The sequence below is a fragment of the Falco naumanni genome, chromosome 6 (assembly GCF_017639655.2).
Source record: "Falco naumanni isolate bFalNau1 chromosome 6, bFalNau1.pat, whole genome shotgun sequence".
Classification (NCBI taxonomy): domain Eukaryota; kingdom Metazoa; phylum Chordata; class Aves; order Falconiformes; family Falconidae; genus Falco; species Falco naumanni.
Genome location: NC_054059.1, coordinates 25,359,837 through 25,380,659, shown reverse-complemented (window position 1 = coordinate 25,380,659; position 20,823 = coordinate 25,359,837). Strand labels below are relative to the sequence as shown.

At 40.0% G+C, this 20,823-nt stretch overlaps 1 protein-coding gene across 3 annotated transcripts in view; it reads right to left on the bottom strand.

Moving 5' to 3' along the window:
- TRAPPC12 (trafficking protein particle complex subunit 12) overlaps window positions 1-20,823 on the bottom strand; it is a 61,677-nt gene continuing 40,854 nt past the window's right edge. For 2 of the 3 annotated variants that reach the window (XM_040598775.1, XM_040598776.1), the window contains exons 8-12: window positions 18,313-18,386; window positions 10,358-10,456; window positions 2,611-2,711; window positions 1,735-1,822; window positions 1-340 (exon numbers count right to left, since the gene is read on the bottom strand). In XM_040598775.1, coding sequence (XP_040454709.1) covers window positions 98-340; window positions 1,735-1,822; window positions 2,611-2,711; window positions 10,358-10,456; window positions 18,313-18,386 — 605 coding nt within the window. In that variant the 3' untranslated portion in view covers window positions 1-97. The other variant, XM_040598777.1, reaches the window with a different exon arrangement.

Here is a 20,823-nt window from a genome sequence, read left to right as displayed (position 1 = left end):
TTCATAATTGAATAGATTTTATTTCACATTTACACATTAGCAAGAGTATATACCATTTAAAAAATCAGCCTTGTTGGAAAAATTAGTTGGAAATGATCTATCCTAGCTTGAGACACTGAGTATTAAAGCTGTCACCCTCTTTGATAGCTACAGCCTCTAAAAGCGCTTGCTTTTTCTGCATGCTGCGAGATGACTCCAGTTCATACATAGTTGTCAAGTTAAAGAGAACACTCTCATGTAGGTAGTGTTTAGGGTCCTGCTGAACCATTCCTTCCAACTGCCGAAGGGAATCCTTCAGTTTTCCCAGATAAAGAAGACAAACAGCAGCATTGTTATTAGCCTAGAGAAAAATATATTGTAAATAAATAAAATAAATGTGTGTGTATGTATATATATATAAATATGCATGTATTTACAAGTGATGAGAGAAAAGGAAAAAAAGAAGCCCAGCATCTAGTTACAAGAGATTTACTATATGCTAAGAATTACTATTTTGTGTGTACGCATGCAGGCAAGTAACTAAAATACATTATCAGTCATACAATCCAATCCTTTTCTTTTTTGTTATTCTCAGGATTTATTCTGTGCCAGTAGGACCTGCTGACTTCTAAGAGCTGAACAGTCTAAACTGAAATATAAATAGTACAGGACATAGTCACTCAATTTTGAGTCAATAGAAACACATTTCAGAAACTACACAAGCCTTTGCATGCTGTCATTTTCATAGGGTTTTTTTTTTAATGACTTCGCTATATCTTCAGAAGTGTTTTCCTCTCTGGCTTACATATAAAGATCCACATAAGCAACAGGAAGAAATTACCTTATCACAAAGGCATCTACAACTGACTTTAAATATTAAATTCAGCCGATAGGGCAGTCTAAATACATCATGTATGATCAAGTCAGGTAATATATCATAAATGATCAAGTCAGGTTTCATTTTCTTTTGCACACAGAACAGGTCTTTACGAAAGACACCAACAGTACAAAGTCATAGAACATGTTTAGCAGCAAAAACCTTCTGAAAGCCATAGATAAAGGAAGAACACAGCCTTTTAAAAAACCCTCTTTTTCTCTCCCTTCAGGAAACATTACTGTGATTATAATACATACTATTTTACAGCCTGCAAAATAATGCGATTCACGTGCTTCTTCAGCTCAGTCTATAAATGGCCTCGGAGCAGACTACTGGGGTAAAGGCTGCCCCAGTTCTTAGGCACACTCTTATATGACCATGCACTGAAAGCTGCCAAATGTAGAAAACCCAAAACTAAATAAACAGCTCTTCTCTGATCTGCCCTCGTGATGGGAATCCAAGGCTCTGATATGCAATGTGTTAAAAATGCCATGTTTAAAATTACAATATCTCTTCAATGTTGTGTGAAAACAATCTTATATATGCTGGCAGCTGACGTTTCTTCTTCTGACATGCATGTCTACGCTAAAAACAGTGAATGCGAAAAAAAAAAAGCTTTTGCAAAGATCCCGTAAAACATAATACCTCGGAATTTCTACACGCCTAAGTATTTATGCCCTTCATACAGAATGGTTCTTCACTTCCCACCCCATCTTGTTTCTTATCCTTATGTATAGTAAAAATCCTTTGGCACACATGCCACATCCAATTTTCCTATAAAGCTCTGAGCATATTCTGGGTACTAATTAACTCCAAAAATGAAACATTATGAGAACAATTTAGGTGGCTTTTATAAATGTAGCAATTTTGAGATTTACCACAGCATTTGATGAGTCGATCCTTAAAATTTCTGTGAAAAATCGATGAGCTTCTGCAAAATTATTCTGACCGAGGTGGAGAAATGCTCTAGAAAGTAAGTGACATGAATGAGTTCTCCTCAAAAACCCAAGGTGATAATATATTTTAAAAACAATGGACATAATTTTTATTTTTCCTGTTATAGATGTGAGAGTTTCTGACATTTGCTCTTCATGGTGTAATTACAACCAGCAAGGAGACACTGATTTACAGACAAATGGAATGACAACTTGGATCATTTGGCTATTATATATTCTGCCTACCAAAGCAACAGTCTTCATTGTGGTTTTATTAATTTAAATGCAGATACTCTGTTCCTGGAATTATTTCTCCTTGTGAAATTAGCCATGCTATATAATTTTCAGAGCACTTTTGAATAGTACTTTCTAAATGTATTAAGCCAATGTGCTAACCATTACAAACCGAGTTCCCCATCATGCAGCTTGATTTACTACTACTATGCTCAGTGTTTGAAACTACCAGGCGGTAACTTTACTAGCAGAGCTGACTGCAGCATAAGGGCTCAGAATAGCTTCTCCTCTCCTAAGTTATTTATGCAAATGTATATTGAAAAAGCAGAGAGAAAATATGCAATGCCTGGAAGAATGAGAAAAAGCTTTGTAAAATCAACTGAAGGATCACAATTTCAATCCAGGATAATATGACTGTACCAAGTAGTACAGATCTCCTGGGTCTATATGCCATTCAGTCTCATGACAGATGTAGTTACATAAAAAAGAAAGAGAATGGGATTGTCTCAAGGGTAGTTTAATGCTCACAATGCATACTTTGCAAAACTGTATTTTAAAACTGCATTTAGTTATTAAATTATATACCTGTTCATTAAAACCATAATTTGGCTCTGTAGTCCATCCAATTTGTAAGTCACTTTCTCAGCGTCTTGAAAATATTTTTCTGCAGTTTTTATGTCTCCGATCTAGACAGTAAAATCAGAGGAAAGTTACCACAATAAGAACAAAAGACATCCAATCTGATTATATCTTTTACAAAGGATAAGAACACGAAATCAAAGTCCATTATCTAATTGGCACCAAGATGACTGGGTAGTATCTGCTATCAAACAAGGTGTTGGAAGAGCCACATTAAGGTCATGAAAAGAACACCAAAAATTTTCCCAGTTTTATCTAAGGCAGCGTTTCTCAGCTGTGGGTTGTGCAGCATTCATGGACTGCATGGCAGGGATGCCCCACTCCTCATTTGGCTCTTTGGTTGTAACTGACTTCAGAGTTCGTAAAATTAGCTGAAAATGAGAAAAGGTCAGAATTACTTCCAGTAAGGCTGGGCGCTGGCTCTGCAGGAGGTGAAGACAGACACTGCCCACAGGCAGAGGCTGTCAATAAGGCAAGAGAACGGGAATACCGCAGCGTAGGACCCATACTCGATTAACCCACAGCTTACAGGTCATAGCCAGGGACCACACGATGAGTTCAGCGCGTCACACCAAAACACGTCAGAAAACCTCAGTGCAACGGGCCACTGAGGGTGTTGGGGAAGACAGTCCATTTGCAGACTAAAAAATACTGGCAAGTGGATCGCGCAGACTGAAGGAATGAGGGACTTGAAAGGTGGCATAAAGAGGAACAGATTTTGTGGGAGGGGAGGACGAGGAAGAGGATTCCTAGAAAGGAGGGGGTATTTCACCTAAGGATATGTCACATACATTGCTATTTGAAATGAAAAAAAAAAAAAAATAAATCGAAGACGACCCCTTTGGGAAGTAAGTTAACAACATATGTTTCATGAAGGCCACCCATACTTTTGGTAAGGTTTCACAATAGAGTTTCTAATTTAAGGCTGGGGAGATGGAAAACTTCATACTGGGTAAAATAAATCTATCGAAAGGAGTAAAACTAAACTAGTCCAGGAGCATAAAGCCACGGAAACCAGGCAGCCCTCAGGTGCTCAGGGAAGATTCAAGGTGCCCTCAAGAGATCACCTGTTTGTTCAAAAACAGGACCACATCACCAGAAATGTTGTGACAAATGCACTGAAGTCTACTTAAAGCTCTCAGATGGTGAATAGTACACAGCCTCCCTAGGAAACTTATTCCAGAATTCTTAAATACCCTTAGTATTACAAAATACACTCTAAGTCTATCTTGCTGCACTTTTTACCTCAATTTTTTTCTCTATCCATAGTGGTCAGGGAGAATAGTACAAGTCCTCTTTTTTAACAGCCTTTTCTATACTTGACATTTTTTATTGAACTTTCCCCTATGTTTTTTATTCTAGAATGAGAATCAGTTTTCAAGCAAATCAGTGTCCACCCCTTTCTCATAGATAATGCTTCCAGGATTCTCTGCTCATTCTTGCTGTTCTTCTCTGAACTCTCCCATTACTCCACATCCTCCCCAAGTGCTCACGTAAGAGGTCACAACACTCCAACTGATCTCTCACCAGCAGTGAGAATGGAACAATTACTTTATGTTTCCCATGAGAATATTGTCTGGTTTTATGCCACAGTATTTTGGAAGTCCCATTTGTTTACCCATGCGTAGTTCGCTTACCCTTAGCCTAATTCCTTTCTACAGAACAACGCCTTGTTGCTGTTTCCCGTTTTGTATTTGTGCATTACTCCCTGTTGTTGGTAGCAGTTTGCCTTTGCTGTTAGAATCACAGCCAATGTCACATTTCAGTTTCTCAACTTGTCAAGATTATTTTGCATTCTGATCCTGCCCTTCATAGTGTCTGTACCACTCCCAGCTTGGGATCATCTGTACATTTTACGAGCATGCGTCTGATTTCATCATATAAGCACCTAACCAAAGAATACAAGCACTGCAAACCCCAAAGGGATCCTTGTGGAAAAGATCATCCAGCAAGTCCTTCTTGTCTACCAGCAAATGACTTTTCAAGTACACTTCTCAGACACCCATCTTAAGATCTCATCTAGATTTCTTCCCCATTTGCTCATGGGAGTATCACAGTGGCAGTATCCAAAGCCCTACTAATATAACAGATACCGCTTTACCTCTAACCATTAAGACTTCTCCCTTGACAACACGAAGAAATGATTATTCTTTACATTTAGGGGGTGATCCAATTGAACGCTGCACTCAAAAGATGCAACTGTCCATCTACCAGCATTTATGGAATGCCCATTAACAGCTTACCTAATGAAACACATGCACTTCTCCCAGATGTTACATAACTGGACTCAAGCAAAACAAACATTAATTCTAAAAAGTTATACATTGAGTTATAATGGCAAAGGATACAATTTCTCTCTATAAATACCACTAAAGGTCTAAACAACCAAGAAAATAATTACATTTAACTAAAGGCACAAATGTAAATGAGTCTGTCCTTGAATATTTGTAGCCTGAAAATTAGGAAGCTCCTAACCACAAGACCATCAATTAACCATCAATTTCTAAAGGAAGCTACCGGTTTGCTCCATTGGGAGCTTGATGAGTCCAAATCTAATACGCCTTGAGGCTAATCACACCTTATTTGTGATCATGAAGAATTCTCATTTCTTAGCCGCATCTTCTATCTTCTCAGCAAACATTACAAACTTTTAATTCTCATTTTTCCCACTGAGGGGAAACATTTTGCTCTTTTTTTTTCCCCCTTTTTTGGCAGAAGATTTAAAAGAAAAAATTAGTTTTAATTAATCATTAAAATGTTAAAGTGGTCTTCATAATTTAATTTTACTTAACTTTGTTCAGAAAACATGACTTCAGTATCTAATAATAATTAGCACTTTGAATAAAAATGAAAATTCCTCCATTAACCTCTAATAATCATATCCTCTAACAAGAAGCCTCCAACATTCTTAAGTTTGTTGTTTGTCTGGAAACCAAGATTATTTTTCTTAAGTACTCCTAGGATTTATTTATTGCTTTTAACTCTGTTTTGCAGCAATCTGTTACAGAGGGTAAGGTCAGGCAGCTTTCCACTTTGTAAATTCTTTAATGTCGTTACTTAAATGGCAATTTTGGATAGGTCAGCCAGCAAGCAGAGTCAACATACAATATAATCCTAGAGACTAAAATGTATTCGCTGTTTCCCCGTTTCATGTGAATTTCTATTTTACAGGTCAAGTGATCACTGACAGAGTTACAGTGCTTCTGATAATTTCTCTGCCATAGCCTCTGTCTTTTCCTGCACTCTTCACTTCTCCCATCCTCACTTCCCACTGAAGTTCAGGTAGCAGCTAAAGGCTGTACATCAGACCGAGGCCTCTTTACGCCCCACTACATCCCTAAGATAAAGAAGACGTGGTGCCTTAAACTAGTAAACTCTATTTAATTAAGAAAAAAAAATATCACACACAAAGCAAGGTTTTATATGTTGAAAAAAGGTTACCTTTTCTTCTATTTAACTCCTGGCTTACACTTCATTCTACATTATTGCTTTGTTTCGTATGTGTGGTATCTATTATCAAACGGTACCTGGGACTGATAAGCAGCTGAAATCTGGCTCCCTTATGCCTCTCTTGGATAATGTTCAAAGTTACCAGAACAGTCTGAGGTTATTTGGGAACTGCTACCTGTTTTTGAGAAGCTGTGACATTTGAATATGAGAAAACTGCTTTCCCAGTTTACCTGCAAGATGTTTTGTTGATTTTTTTTTTCACAGAGTGTCTCGTCAACAGTACACACATACTGCACAGTAATCTTACCAAAATGATGGTGCCCAGGCCTGCAACATGTTTATCTTTCTTCAATTTTAATTTCTTGGTTTTGTTTACCTGTGCACTCCTTATTTCTCTTAATACATCAAAATCTTGCATCTGTTACAACAGCACCCTCCAGATAGAGCTGAAGATTTTGTCAAAAAGACGACAATGTGCCCAACAATAAGAATTTATCCCTTAAGGTGCCAGAATAAAGGAAAACATTTGTGTTTAGAAGTGATGCTTTTTATTAACTACTATCTAGAATCACATGAAAAAATAACAAGGACTCCTCATACTCCCTTTTTGCTATGCTCGGTTCTGACAGTAAACCCACTGAATACTAAAGGCCTGTTGTCACAGCCAACATCCCAGAGATCAGTGACTTCGAGTGACTCTGTACGGAGCCTGTGAACACCACTTCTGAAATCGGATGGATGTAATACTTTCCAAAGTTAGGAGATGCTTTCCTCCTGAGCGAACATTTTTCTATAGCAAACCAAGCTACTAACAGACTGCAGAGTGTGACACCCGGGGCAGACACTCTCGTCAGCAAGGCAGTACCAGTAACGTACCCAGTCATTTTCCCAGTAAGACCCCAACTATTAATAACCTGTATTTCCAACAGTATCATGCACAGTACCATTTTTTACAGCACCTCTGCAGGCAAGAGAGGAAGTCTGGAGAAAGGAAGACTTTCCCTTGCTTCAGGAGGATTGGGTTAGAGATCGTTTCAGCAAACCTGACACCCACAAACCCATGGGCCCTGATGGGCTGCACCCCTGAGTGCTAAGGGAGCTGGCAGATGTTATTGGTGAGCGACTGTGTATCATCTTTGAAAGGTCACGGAGGACAGGAGAGGTGCCTGAGGGCTGGAGGAAAGGCAATGTCACTGCAGTCTTCAAGAAGGGCAAGGAGGAGGACCCAGGAAACTACGGGCTGGTCGGCTTCACCTCCATCCCTGGAAAGGTGATGGAACAGCTCATCCTGGAGGTCATCTGTCCTGGTTTCAGCTGGGACAGAGTTAATTTTCATAGTAGCTGGTGCAGTGCTGTGTTTTGGATTTGGTGTGAGAACAATGTTGACAGCACACTGATGTTTTTAGTTGTTGCTGGGTGACATTTATAGTAAATCAAGGACTTTTCAGTATCTTGGGTCCTGCCAGCAAGAGGGCTGTGGGGGCACAGGGAATGGGGAGGGGGCACGGCCGGGACAGGTGACCCAAGCTAGCCAAAGGGATATTCCATACCGTGGGAAGTCATGCTGCGTATATGTACTGGGGAAAGAAGAAGGAAGGGGACACACACCTGACATTATGGCATTTCTCTTCCCAAGTAACCGTTATGTGTGATGGAGCCTGGCTTCCCTGGGGATGGGGGAACACCTGCCTGCTGGTGGGGAGTGGTGAATGAATTCCTTGCTTTTGTTTGCTTACATGTACAGCTTTTGCTTTACCTATTAAGTTGTTCTTATCTCAGCCCCTGAGTTTTACATTCCTTTCCAATTCTCTTCCCTGTCCCTCTGGGTGAGGGGGGAGTGAGAGAGTGGCTGCGTGGTGCTTGGTTGCTGATCCAGCTTAAACTACAACATCATCTCTGGGCATAAGGAGGAAAAGAAGGTTATTGGGAGTAGTCAACATAGATTCACCAAAGGGAAATCATGCCTGAACAATCTAATAGCCTTCTCTGATGGAGTGACTGGCTGGGTAGATGAGGGGAGAGCAGTGGATGTTGTCTACCTTGACCTCAGCGAGGCTTCTGACACTGTCTCCCATAACACGCTCACAGGTAGGCTCAGGCAGTGTGGGTGAGATGGGTGGGCAGGGGGGTGGGCTGAGAACCGGCTGAGTGGCAGAGCTCAGGGGGTTGTGATCAACAGTGCAGAGTCCTGCTGGAGGCCTGTGGCTCGTGGTGTTCCCAGGGGTCACTACTGGGTCCAGTCCTGTCCAACTGATTCACCAGTGCCCTGGATGCAGGGACAGAGTGTCCCCTCAGCACCTTTGCTGGTGACACAGCACTGGGAGCAGTGGCTGAGACCCCAGCAGGCTGCGCTGCCATTCAGCGAGACCTGGGCAGGCTGGGGAGCTGGGCGGAGAGGGACCTCATGGAGTTCAGCAAAGGCAAGTGGAGGGTCCTGCCCCTGGGCAGGAATAACCCCCCGCACCAGTACAGGCTGGGGCTGGCCTGCTGGGAGGCAGCTCTGCGGGGAAGGGCCTGGGAGCTCTGGTGGGCAGCGAGGTGCCCATGGGCCAGCAGTGTGTCCTGGTGGCCAAGGCCAGTGGGACCCTGGGGTGCATCAGGAGGATCATGGCCAGCAGGTGGAGGGAGGTGATCCTGCCCCTCTGCTCTGCCCTGGTGAGGCCACATCTGGGGTGCTGTGTCCAGTGCTGGGCTCCCCAGTTCTAGAGAGACTGGGAACTACTGGAGAGGGCCCAGCGGAGAGATACCAAGACAACGAGGGGAGTGGAGCATCTCCCTTGTGAGGGAAGGCTGAGAGAGCTGGGACTGTGTAGCCTGGGGAAGACAAGGCTGAGAGGGGACCTTACCAATGCCTGCAGGTACCTTAAGGGCAGGTGCCAAGAGGATGGGGCCGGGCTCTTTTCAGTGGTGCCCAGCGACAGGAGAAGCGGCAACAGCCACAAACTGCAACACAGGGAGTTCCTTCTGAGTATGAGGAAGAACTTCTTTCCTTTGAGGGTACCAGAGCCCTGGCACAGGCTGCCCAGAGAAGCTGTGGAGTCTCCTTCTCTGGAGACATTCAAAACCTGCCTGGACACAACCCTGTGCAACCTGCTGTGGGTGACCCTGCTTTAGCAGAGGGTTGTACTAGATGATTCCAGAGGTGCCTTCCAACCCCGACCACTCTATGATTCTGTTAATAAGCATACTTATGAGGTTGCCTAGTTAGGTAATAATTAATGCACACGGCCAATATCATAAAATTGTTCTACAGTGATGGAGATCCACTTTAAACCAGAGACTTTTAAAGACAAACATGTCTACTACACTGTCAAAACATACTCCTGCTGAGAACCAAAAATCCATAACTGAGTTTGAATGACATTCTATGATTTCCTGGAAACAATATTAATGATTTAATCATCTATTGAGTAAATTACTCCATTTCTATACAATTTAATGACATGAATGCCACAAATAAGATTGTTTGCAAATATTTGACAGCTCAAAATTAGATTTATAATAAACAATAACAGAAAGTAGATAAAAACCGAACAGTTTGAAATATCAGTATCACAAATACGAAAGAACTGCAAAGAACTTGTGATATACTAAAAAATAAAACAATCAAGTACTAATTATTCAAATGCATAATTTTCTGGTAAACAGAAACGTACTACTGTACTTATATCTTTTTTTTTACTTATTATGTAAGTACATAGCTACATGGAAACTTATACTTGTGCAGTTCTGGGTTTTTTTTTAATGTGCCCTCCCCTGCCTTCTCAGTGATATAACCCGGACAGAAGAAAGAAACTTAATTTTTTTCTAGATGAAGATGGCAGTTATACAGTGGGTCTGAGAGCTGCAAGCAGTCTGAGGCAGTGAGAAATGAGATTTTTAGTGAAACCCTGGATCACTCAAGTCAATGGGAGCTTTACCATTAATTTTAGGGAAAGCAGAATGTTGCTATTTAATCAAAGTAGTAGCATAATTTTCTACACCATGTTCTTTGTTTCCTAATGTACATTTAATATTATATTTTATATAATTTATATATAAATTATATATAAAAAGTATATTTTATATACTTTATATTGCCTATCTTTACGGACTACCATGTGGTAGATTTTTTGTTTTGACCACTGCCTCTACAATTTGATATACGCCCTATAGAAATAGCTATAGTTTTAAATGTAACAGTTATTCACTACATAGCTGTCAACAGCGGTATTACTTGGTAGATTTAGAATAAAATGCATACCTGAAGGAAAATCCTTCCAATTCCACTCAGCAGCTGAGGCTCTTGCTGTGGGTAATATTTGATGATGGTGTGATAAGCATCTACAGCAAGCACATAGTCCTAAGGGGTGAAAAGCACACAACCAGATATTTAAGTTCAGCATTCCTCAGCCTTTATGTCCTCTTCTTTTTAACAACATATTAAAATAGAATTAAAGTAATGGCAACGTGTCAGCGGGGCAGAATTTTTACCTATCACTGCAGGTACTAGTAGCTGATCTTTTCTCAGTTATACTGGAACTGCATACACAGGGGATCTTCCTGTTGTGTTCCCCCCCCGCAACTGAATCACATTGTTGGTAGCTAGATGTCAAGAGCAAAAAATCTGAACTGCTACTTTTCAGTGATTTAAGATGAAAATCAAAAGCCTTGTGTGTGACTGGGTTATACGGTGTCTCAAGTTTCAAATATACGTATAACTTACGTGGTTTAACAAACTATGTTCTGAAGCTTTGGGAACTCCTTGTGTACATGCTCTTCACTTGTGAAAAATACACTCTGACAGAAGCTGCAACTCATGCACATTTTCAGACGATAAACTAGCACTACTGCCAAAGGAAACAAGACCTTTTCTACCCCTCCACCCAAACCCTTGCTCCCTTCTACCATACTGTGTAAAAGGAAAATGACCAGGTAATCTAAACAGAAAACCGACTTGGGCTAAAACTAAGTGAGCTGTGGGCTGGTTCTGAACTCCAGAAAGCTTTGCAAGTAAACCCCCCATGCCGGCAACAAAGAAGTGGCAGCTCTGAGTTCTGCCTGCTCAAGCTGCAGCACAACTGTACCCTCCAGATAATGACCAGTGACAGAAGATTAAACAAAACCATGGTCCCATTTCCCACAGGAAAGAAATGCCCATGTGACTGCTTACTGCAGTCCAGCTGTTTCATGGTTAAACCACAGTAATTCAGTGATCTGGGCAGTAAATGACCTTTAGAGCCTGGCTGCATGGTCTTTGGCAGGCACACATGAGAAACTCTGCACGTGCTCGAGGCTGATTGGAAGAGCTACAGAAGGTACATTCACGGGGCATGGGGCTGCACAAGCCTCAGCTATAGCTTCTCTGAGAAATCCCGAGCAGAGACAGAGAAAGCCTGCCTTTGCTTATAAAAGTGAAGTATCTGCAAAGATACAGGGCTCTGTGATATAGTAATTTGGTGCTTCCCGACAGTCTTGCCCTTCAACTTAATGTAAGAATTTGTGGTGGGTGTTAGGAAGCAAAAGACATCTTTCAAAACCGCATAGACAACCTGGGATACTCCCTACCCTACCATTTTTCTTGGTCAAATTATAGTACTCATTTAACTTGTCCCTAATGTGGTCACAGCTCCTGGTAAAGGTACTTCTTCTTCATCTCCTGTTTAGTCTGAGGCGGCAATGTGCTCCAGGTGTAATGGATTTTTTTTCTTGAGGTCACACTTAAGAGGATCGAACTCTGCATCCAGCTCTGGAGTCTTCAGCACAGGAAAGACATGGACCTCTTGGGGCAGGTTCGGAGGAGGGCCACAAAAACAGTTAGAGGGCTGGAGCATCTGTCCTATGCAGAAAGGCTGAACAGAGTTGGGGTTGTTCAGCCTGGAGAAGAGAAGGCAAGGCTCTGGGGAGACCTTAGTGCAGCCTTCCAGTTTTTAAAGGGGGCTTATAAGAAAGATGGGTCCAAACTTTTTTAGAGGGTCTGCTCTGATAGGACAAGGGACAATAGGTTTAAACTTAAAGAGGGTAAATTTAGATTAGATACAAAGAAGAAATTTTTTATGGTGAAGGTGGTGAAATACTGGAACAGGTAGCCCAAATAGGTAGTAGATGCCCCATCCCTGGAAACATACAAAGTCAATTGGATGGGGCTCTGAGCAAACTGATCTAGTTGAAGATGTCCCTGCTCATTGCAGGGAGTGTGTGTTGGACTAATGACCTTCAAATATGTCTGCCAACCCAAACTATACTATGATTCTACTTGACCTGTGTACCAGGTCACCATTTGAACATACGTTTGTTTCATACACACAAAAAATCAAGAGAAGTCTCTGGAGCCTGATCTGTATATGAGAGAAATTACATGTCCTATAATAGCAGAGGCTGACTTAAACAGCCCAGGAGGCACTCTGCAGGATGTTTCTTTTGCAAACAATCTTTTTATTGTGGGTATAATAATTAATTCTGAACAGTTAATTATTAACGTGTAAAGCTGATTCCAATTCTAGTGTGCCATGCCATGTTCATGCTTATTATTGGTAAAGGAAAGAGTTCAAAGACAACACGCCATACACATAAAAATATATATTTATTTAAACTGATTTATTTAGCATTCAGAATTCAAATGTGATGAAATGTACGCTACCAAAATTTTTCATGAATTTATGACTTAGGAAAAACACAATTTTCACTGTAACAGCTCTCACTAAAGGATGTCATTGATCATGGAGTCCCACTGTGTTAGGCAGGCATAAAAAACTTGGAATAGGGACCCTCTGATCTGGCTCCTTACAAGAAACCCATCCACACTTGTACAAAGTATTAATACCTGCAAGAGCGTCATTTATAAAATCCGAAGGATCGGCTATGACTGTGAATTCTATCCCTTTAAGCAAAAAATGTGCTTACTGGAAAAATGATTTTTTTTTGTATGAAATCTGAGTTTTTGCACTGTCTTCCATTCTGTGGTCTACAGCTGCCCCTTACCCAGCACTCAGTCTCATGCACACTCTAAGGCTTAGGCTACACAACAAAGATGCATAACACAACTGTGACTGATGGAGGCTTTACAGTTACACCCCCAAACTGACACAGAAACCAACTCCCAAAAGATCATGCAGTTATCTGACAGAAACAGAAAAGTTCTTCTGTAGCTTAGTTTACAGCTTAGCAATTTCAATTGCAGAAAAGTCTCGCCCAGAAGCAGCTGCACGAGAGGCCACTGTTTGCACAACTGTAGCACCACAAGCTCCCTACCATAGGTAGTAACCAGACTGTAGGTAGCAACCAGACTTGGTAGCAACAAGCAGCCAAGTAATGTTCTGGATGCCCATGCTGCAGGGGCTTCATGGCCTTGGCCTAGGCCTAGGGCCTACTCAGGCAAAGAAACCCTCCTCTCCTTTTGCATTCCTCATCACGTGACTGTACAGCAGCATATGCATTATTACTAGGAGTACGTAAACATTCACACCTCCCAAAATGTGAGAGTAGAGGTGAAGCATTAGAAGTCTATGCACTGTATATGTGGATATGGCACCCTGTCTCCATACAATGGCATAGCACACAGCATCTGGGCTTATCTACCCCACTCCTACCCAGGAGATGGCAAGAGACTAAGGTACTTATGTCCAAAGACACCACTAAGCATAGGCAAGGATGGCGCCAGGATGAAACTGTAAAACATTATCAAAATATCCAGGCTTGCTTCTAAATACAACCTAATTTTGTAGTTACTCCAGGATCCCACAGTGAGTTTCACACGCACTTAGTCTTCACCCCCTCATCACGGAAGCAGGAGTACATTTCTAGAGTATCCTACCTGTGATTACAGACTAATACTATTCTGTGGCAAGTTAAAAGCATCTTCTCTGAAAGTTCCTTCTGAAGGAGCACATTGTAAAGTAGAGGAGATTTGGTCTTACTTACTAAAGACTTGGCTTTCACTCCCAGCTTTACTAATGTGATATGATACAAGCAAAATTGTCTGAGAGAATGATAAATAGACACTCTCCCAAAGGAACAAAGTCTTGGTTGATACAAGTTGCAGTTGTGAGGAGCAAAACATATTAAGTACTGCCAGTAAAAAAACCCAGTGACTACAGCTTGAGATCATAAGACTTAAAGGTGGGGTTGATCTATGGTCATGGTCTTTAATTTCTGAAGATCACAAGCCTTCAGATTTTCCACACCTTCATAAAAAAATCCCCAAAGAAGGACTGAAGTTACACAATTCAGGGTATGAATGAGAGCTGGCCTATTGTTTTATAATTCAGTACCTCTTTTATTTTGAAAATTTGGAGTTAATGTAAAATATACTCAGCCAAAATAGTTCTAGTAAGCCATTGGATCTACCTGCACAAAAATAAAAAATGGGGTTTGTTTTTTCTTTAATGCACTGCAGTATAATTGTATTTCCCTTCATGGTCACTGCGTTACACATTTTCATGTTTCACTCACCACCACCTTAAGTACTTAAAATATTAATTATGAGATATTTATAAATAAGCATAAATCACCACTATCTATAAAACACTAAGAGTAAGTTCAATAAACCCTACACTAAAAATCAGCTTTAGTTATACAAAGTGTATAGTTTATAAATACTGTACTTTGGGAAGAGAGGACATGGGTAACTTACCTCTCCTCTTATCTAGTGCACTTGTGGAAGGGTTATGAAAGCAGCGATACAGAGTGTTATGAACCCAAAGAGCAGTACTGCAGCACAGTTAGGCAAAAGACAATGATTCATGCCGTCCTTCTCCTTTAAATCATAGCAGAACCAAAGTCCTTAGGCATCAGTCCCTTACGTCACTAGTACAAGCTGTTAGCTCCTTCTTGGTACAGTTTTAATTGTATTAGACCCAAATTAAAATAAACTCTAATGCTTTTTTTTTTTTTTTTAAACGAAGGGCAAGTTTTAGAAGTTCTACAAAAGCTAAGACAACACTGAAACAGAAATCTAAAAAGTGCAAAATGCGCCTTTAATTAGACTGCAATTATAATATATATGGAAAGTACTTAAGTGTTTATTCCTCAGAGGTAAAAGTCTGGTAAGATAATGTCAAAAGCGATTTTAGCTCAGATGAAAAGAACTTAAAAAGTTTTCGAGACACTTCCATGGTGATTTAGTAAAATGACAGGCATTTTGCTATTAAGACTGTTGAAATGAAGCAATGCACATAATCAGTTGCATTTTAAATGAATATTCCCTCATGCTGCTATATTCAGGGTACACTTTCATAGCGACTTAAGCCCACAGTTCTTGTAAATGGAATTCTACAATGACACATGCTACATGGTCTCCCTTTCCCTTGCTGCTGTATTTCTACCTCCCACCTTAAGTTCCCCCTTGTTTACATGAAATGGGAAAATCCAATTCAGTTGATATCCCTGAGATCCACCATTTCTTTGTTTTTTTCAGTTGGTTAAGTCCAATAGTGGTGCACAGAAGGAAGGTAGAATAGCTTTGAGAAAGAGTATACAAAGAGAAGTGGAGGAACAGGAAAAAAATATAGTAAACCTGCCTTAAACTGCTACTGAACTGTATCATCGGTCACACTGATGAAGGGACACAGCAGACAGAATTCAGTACCTAGGAAAGATTTTCCCAGGTTAAAGGGGACTTGTGACAGGACAGGTTTCCTGCACAAGTGTGGGCAAACCACTTCTTTGCATGTCACTCACTACCTCCAAAACAGTCTATCTCTACACCTCAATAACTTAATTAGATGTTTAGCTATGAAACTAATGAGGCCATATTTAAAAAGACAAAAATCATCGTGCTACATAAACAGAATTCCTTGAGTCAGATAAATAATGCAGAAGCGTTATGACATGAAATAAACCTAATTAAACTTGAGGATAATGAAAATAGATTTGAATAGTTATAGGTCCAAAATCTAATCAAAGTATTTTTTTTAATATATTTTCAAGCCTCAATCCTGACAAGATTGTTCCCTATTAAATATTAGTGAAGGTTTTCAGCCAAAGAAAGATGTTAGGAAAAGATAATCAGGTTTTTTTTCTTTATACCAATCTCACATAGAGTTACTTTATTATTATTATTAATCTACTTATAGCACAAGTTATTCCATTCACCTAATAGTACTTGGGGATCAAATATCAGCATATTGCAATATTATAAATGCTCACTAGATGGCAATAGATGGCACTGACTCGGGGAATGAAATCAGATTTTTTTTTAAAGTACATACACTTGAAATACTTGAATAAAAACAAATGCAGTTTTTAAAGTGTATTACACAACAGCAAAAACATTATAAACAAGTGGAACTCTTCTCTGTTAACGTTAAATGCCACTGTTATAACTGTTCATAAGAGAATTAACAAAAGTGTGCTTAAAAATTATTTGAAGAAAATAAGTTTCATACTTAATATTCTAGAAGGTGGTGAAGATGATTATAGCATTGCTGCATGTTAAAATGGTCTAAATGGTTTTAAAATTATTAAGTTTATAAATAACCAATATGATTATCTCAGAGAAGATCTGTCACATAAGTGGAAAAATTAACTTAATGTAGTACTCTGATTTTAACTGCAACATGACTGTTTGAAAAATCTTACTCTCTACTACTCCATATAGGGATATTTCTGAAAACTAAGAGACTTACAACTACTCCATAGCCAATGTACTGAAATGCAAATTTCAGATGGAAGTAATTACGCATTGACATGCATTTGTGAGTAATCTGGAAGTTATTATGGAACCATAAATTTTTAACTTAACAGCTGTGAGACAGGTCCTAAATACAATTGGTCTTAAGAAGTATCTGAGCTGCAGTATTTCTGAAGTACCACTTCCAAAAAAGTGATAATCAGTAATTACAAATATATTTCTATTATTAGAAGAAAACAGCACTAACAGGACCAAACCAGAAGAAAGGTGAGAACTGTGCATGCCTGTGGCTTTGTGTGTACACAAGAAAAACACTGAAAGTGTTAAAAACAATTCACAGCCAAAGTAAAGTGAACTTCTTGAAAAATATATTACCATCACTTTCTTATTTATATATTCTATTTTGTTTGGTATGACAACTCAACTATTCTCCATTTGCTTTCTGAAAAAGTTCCTTAAGAAATGAACCTATGTCAAGTACCTACTTCAAAACACAAATGCTTACTAAATCTTAAAAATACCTCATGCTTTATTGGAAAATCATTTCTATTCAAGACAGAAATTTTCTGATTGCAGTATCACTATGAATAGAAATTTCTGTTTTCCCTAATTCTCTTAAAAAGGATACTCCATTTCATGTAAAGCAGTATTGGGGTAACTAGATCTTATCTAAAAAATACATGCTTTTTGAGGTATGGTACTATTAAGAATGGAGCCCCATTTGGGAAGTAGCTTAGTTAACATCAGAGGGTCAGGTCTGGCATGACCTTGGGCAATCAAAGAGCAAGGAACAAAGAGTGCAAATCTTGGACTGTGAAGATTATACTGCTGACAGCTCTACTCCAAGGCTGTCGCTGCTAATTGATTTGTGAAGTACAGTTAAGCTCAGGATAACAGCAGTTTGCTGCAAGAATGGTGATATTCACGTTTCCCTGACCATGAGGTGGACAGCAAAATAAGTTTTATTTCTACTTCCTGAATACAAGGAGAAGTTTAAATTAACTAGAGATCGGTTAAAAAAGCAAGCAGGAATCAAGGGAAAAAACCCAAACACTGCAAGCTAGTTACTTTTGCTTTTATTCCTTTCTCTTCTGCCCCTACCCACTTGTGAGGATTTAAGCTTGAAAGAAGATATCTTGCAATTGAGATAGGTTGACAAGGGAGGATGCATTTAGATGTTCTGGATCTTCATCATACACAAAGGCTACAGCACTATTAACTCTCACAAACAGAGCAACAGTCCTACAGCGCAGTTTGAAAAAGACAGAGCACATAATTGCTTTTAATTACAGCATTTAGTTAAGTGTTTGAAAAATTCAATTTAAAAATGCAAATTTTGTATTGTTACAGCATGTTCTCTAGGATGATTTGGGGAGAAGTAAGTACAGATACGTTCACAAAAACCATTAATGCAAATAGTTATCTATTAAATAAGACATTATTAAGTCTAATTAATTCTTCACTAAGCAAAACCTTCAAGTACAGTCAGGTAGTCTTCCCTTATCTATGCACCAGTAATTCTCTTGCACTTTCTCTGACATTCTATTCCAGAAAATACGGTACCTCTGCAGTTGCTGCCACCCACGTACCTTCATCATTAGCAGACAGTTTGCCATGGAGTACATCACTCTGCCCAGACGTGACCTCCACAGCTGAACAGAGGCTGCAAAATAAGAGCAGCTTGTGAATTTGCACAAATAAATTAGAGGTTCTTTCTTGCCATCAATTATTGGTCCTATGAATTACAATTTTGAAAGATCTCCTCATTAACACCACTGGGGTTTAGCCTACAATTTTTAATTCTCGGCTATGCTGCACCATCAGACAGAAAATTCTGCATCTCTCAGAGGGAGCTGCTCAAGCAGCTCTGGGTACCATATATGATGTAACAACACAAAACACAGACGGCCACGCAGCTTTGAGCTCAGGCCAAATATTAAACACCAAAAGCAGCCACGCAATTTCCAATTCCAAGAACAAAAGGTGCATAAAAAGATTCAAGTGATAATGAGCATCAGTTTAAATCTACAGCATTAAATGTGATAAATTCAAAAATCAAACACAGCTGAAATGTCATTTCAGAGCCAAAACACGCAGGGTGAGAACTGGCTGAGTCTGGAACTGTTTGTGCTTGCCTCTGGCTTAGAGATATACTGGAAAAAATCTGCCAAGCCTGTCTGCTTTCCCCATGCTCTTGGAGCTTGCAGGCATTAAAAGCTGCAGCAGCAGACTTCTCTCTTTTGCTTTGCAGACAGACTCCTGATGTTTTAAAAGAACAGTTCACGCAGATCCTTATTTTCTCTTGTGTTACAGTACCATACATCAATGCTCGAAATATTCTTCTAATCCTCAAAAATAAGCATTAGGAGTATTAATTGAGTACATTTGGAAAATAAATGTATCTCAGTCAATCAGCTGTCAAGGTCACTGTAATGATTTGAAAGGGGGGGAGGAAAGGGAGAAGAGGCTATTCCAGAGACTGTGATAACTGAGACCACTCATTTGTATCAATAATGTAGTCTCTGATGAAAGAATGGCAGGTCACATAAATAATTCTTTCAGCACACATAAATGCCATTACAAATCAGAAGAGAGCTTAGTGAAATGTCTACTCCCCTTCCTAAAAAGAAAAGCACTCCTTCAATCCTCTCCAACAAAAACCAAACAAAATAACCCCCAACCCATTTCCCAAATTATCACTGTCAAAAGAGGGGCATAAGGTGGGGCCCAAGACTGAATACAGCATTTCACCCACCCAAATCGTTCATTACTCCTAGCTTTTGTTTTAGAAATTCCCCCCAACCACACATCACTACTGCTATTAATGGAGAGGATGCTGTAAACCATGAGCAAATATTTTACAAACTTCTGGGTTTTTTTTTCTCCTTACAAGTGTCTGTAAAACCTCAACATAATTAAATAACTCTCCTTTGTTATTTCACTTCTGTTAATCTCTCCTTTTTGCATGCCTTCACAGTTTGGTAACCACATTCAGCCTTTTAGGACTTAGGTAACAACAAATTATATGCCGATTCCTGCAGTGGAGACATCTAGGTATCCTGTTAACAACCGAACAGCACCAGCTACGGTTCTCAGAAAGGACTGCAAAATAGACAGACTGGATGTCTTCAGTCTGTGCTATAAACTGAGCAGGAACCTGGTCTGGAAATTCTGTAGTGCTGTGGGATGAGGCTTCTTAGCACTGGCAGAAGAGGGTTAAAGAAAACCTGCAAAGTAGTAAACAAAATCGAAACCCAAACAGCAGATCATTGGATGCTACTGTGATGCCTGAAACCCATTCTGCAGGTCCATGCAGCCGGGCTTTCACCCTAAGCATTCGTTTTTCCTTGTTATTTATCAAGGACTCTATACTCCACACTGCCATTCATTTCAGTAGGAGCTCTGTGCACTAAAAAGTTGCAAAATTGGCATCTTACAGAATGCATTACCAGGCAGGTGGTTGAAAAACTGGCAAATGAGGTACTCCGTTCCAGACTAGAGATGTACATGGTAAATTGACTGGTGTGGCACCTCCATACACCAACAATAACGAAATTACAGGCTAAGCATAATCCTTATAATGAATTAAGGCTGTCTTCACATAAAGTTAATAAGGGTTGCTTCAGCTAGTCTCACATGAAAAACCCCAAACCTATTATCTGCCTCCTGGAGCTACAAATGCAGCAAAGAAACGTACGGGGAGCAGACCTGGCTGACCTCCACAGACAATAGCAGTCAACAGCCTCCGCAAAGGTCCCATGGGCTTTTTGGCAGTCTTAAACCTACAGGCAGCTGCACAGTAGACATACAAAGATGTTTCCAAATTTCAGCAGCCTTGTCCCTTGGTAACTACTAGCTGCTGCTTTCCTAACTATGACTCCTCCTGGGCTCATCTCGGCTCTAAAGCAGCAGCAGAGAGGAAAAACCAAGGAGCCAGAAAGTCACTGGAATGTGTCTGGAATGACACTGCTAGGAAAAAGTCCTTGTACCTTAAAGGGGGATCAGTGTCTTAGTTTTAAAGGGCTAAAAAGAAAAAGAATGTGGGGATAATAAGGAAAAAAATGGCAACAGAAAGAGGATAACAGGGAAAAGTAAGTAGG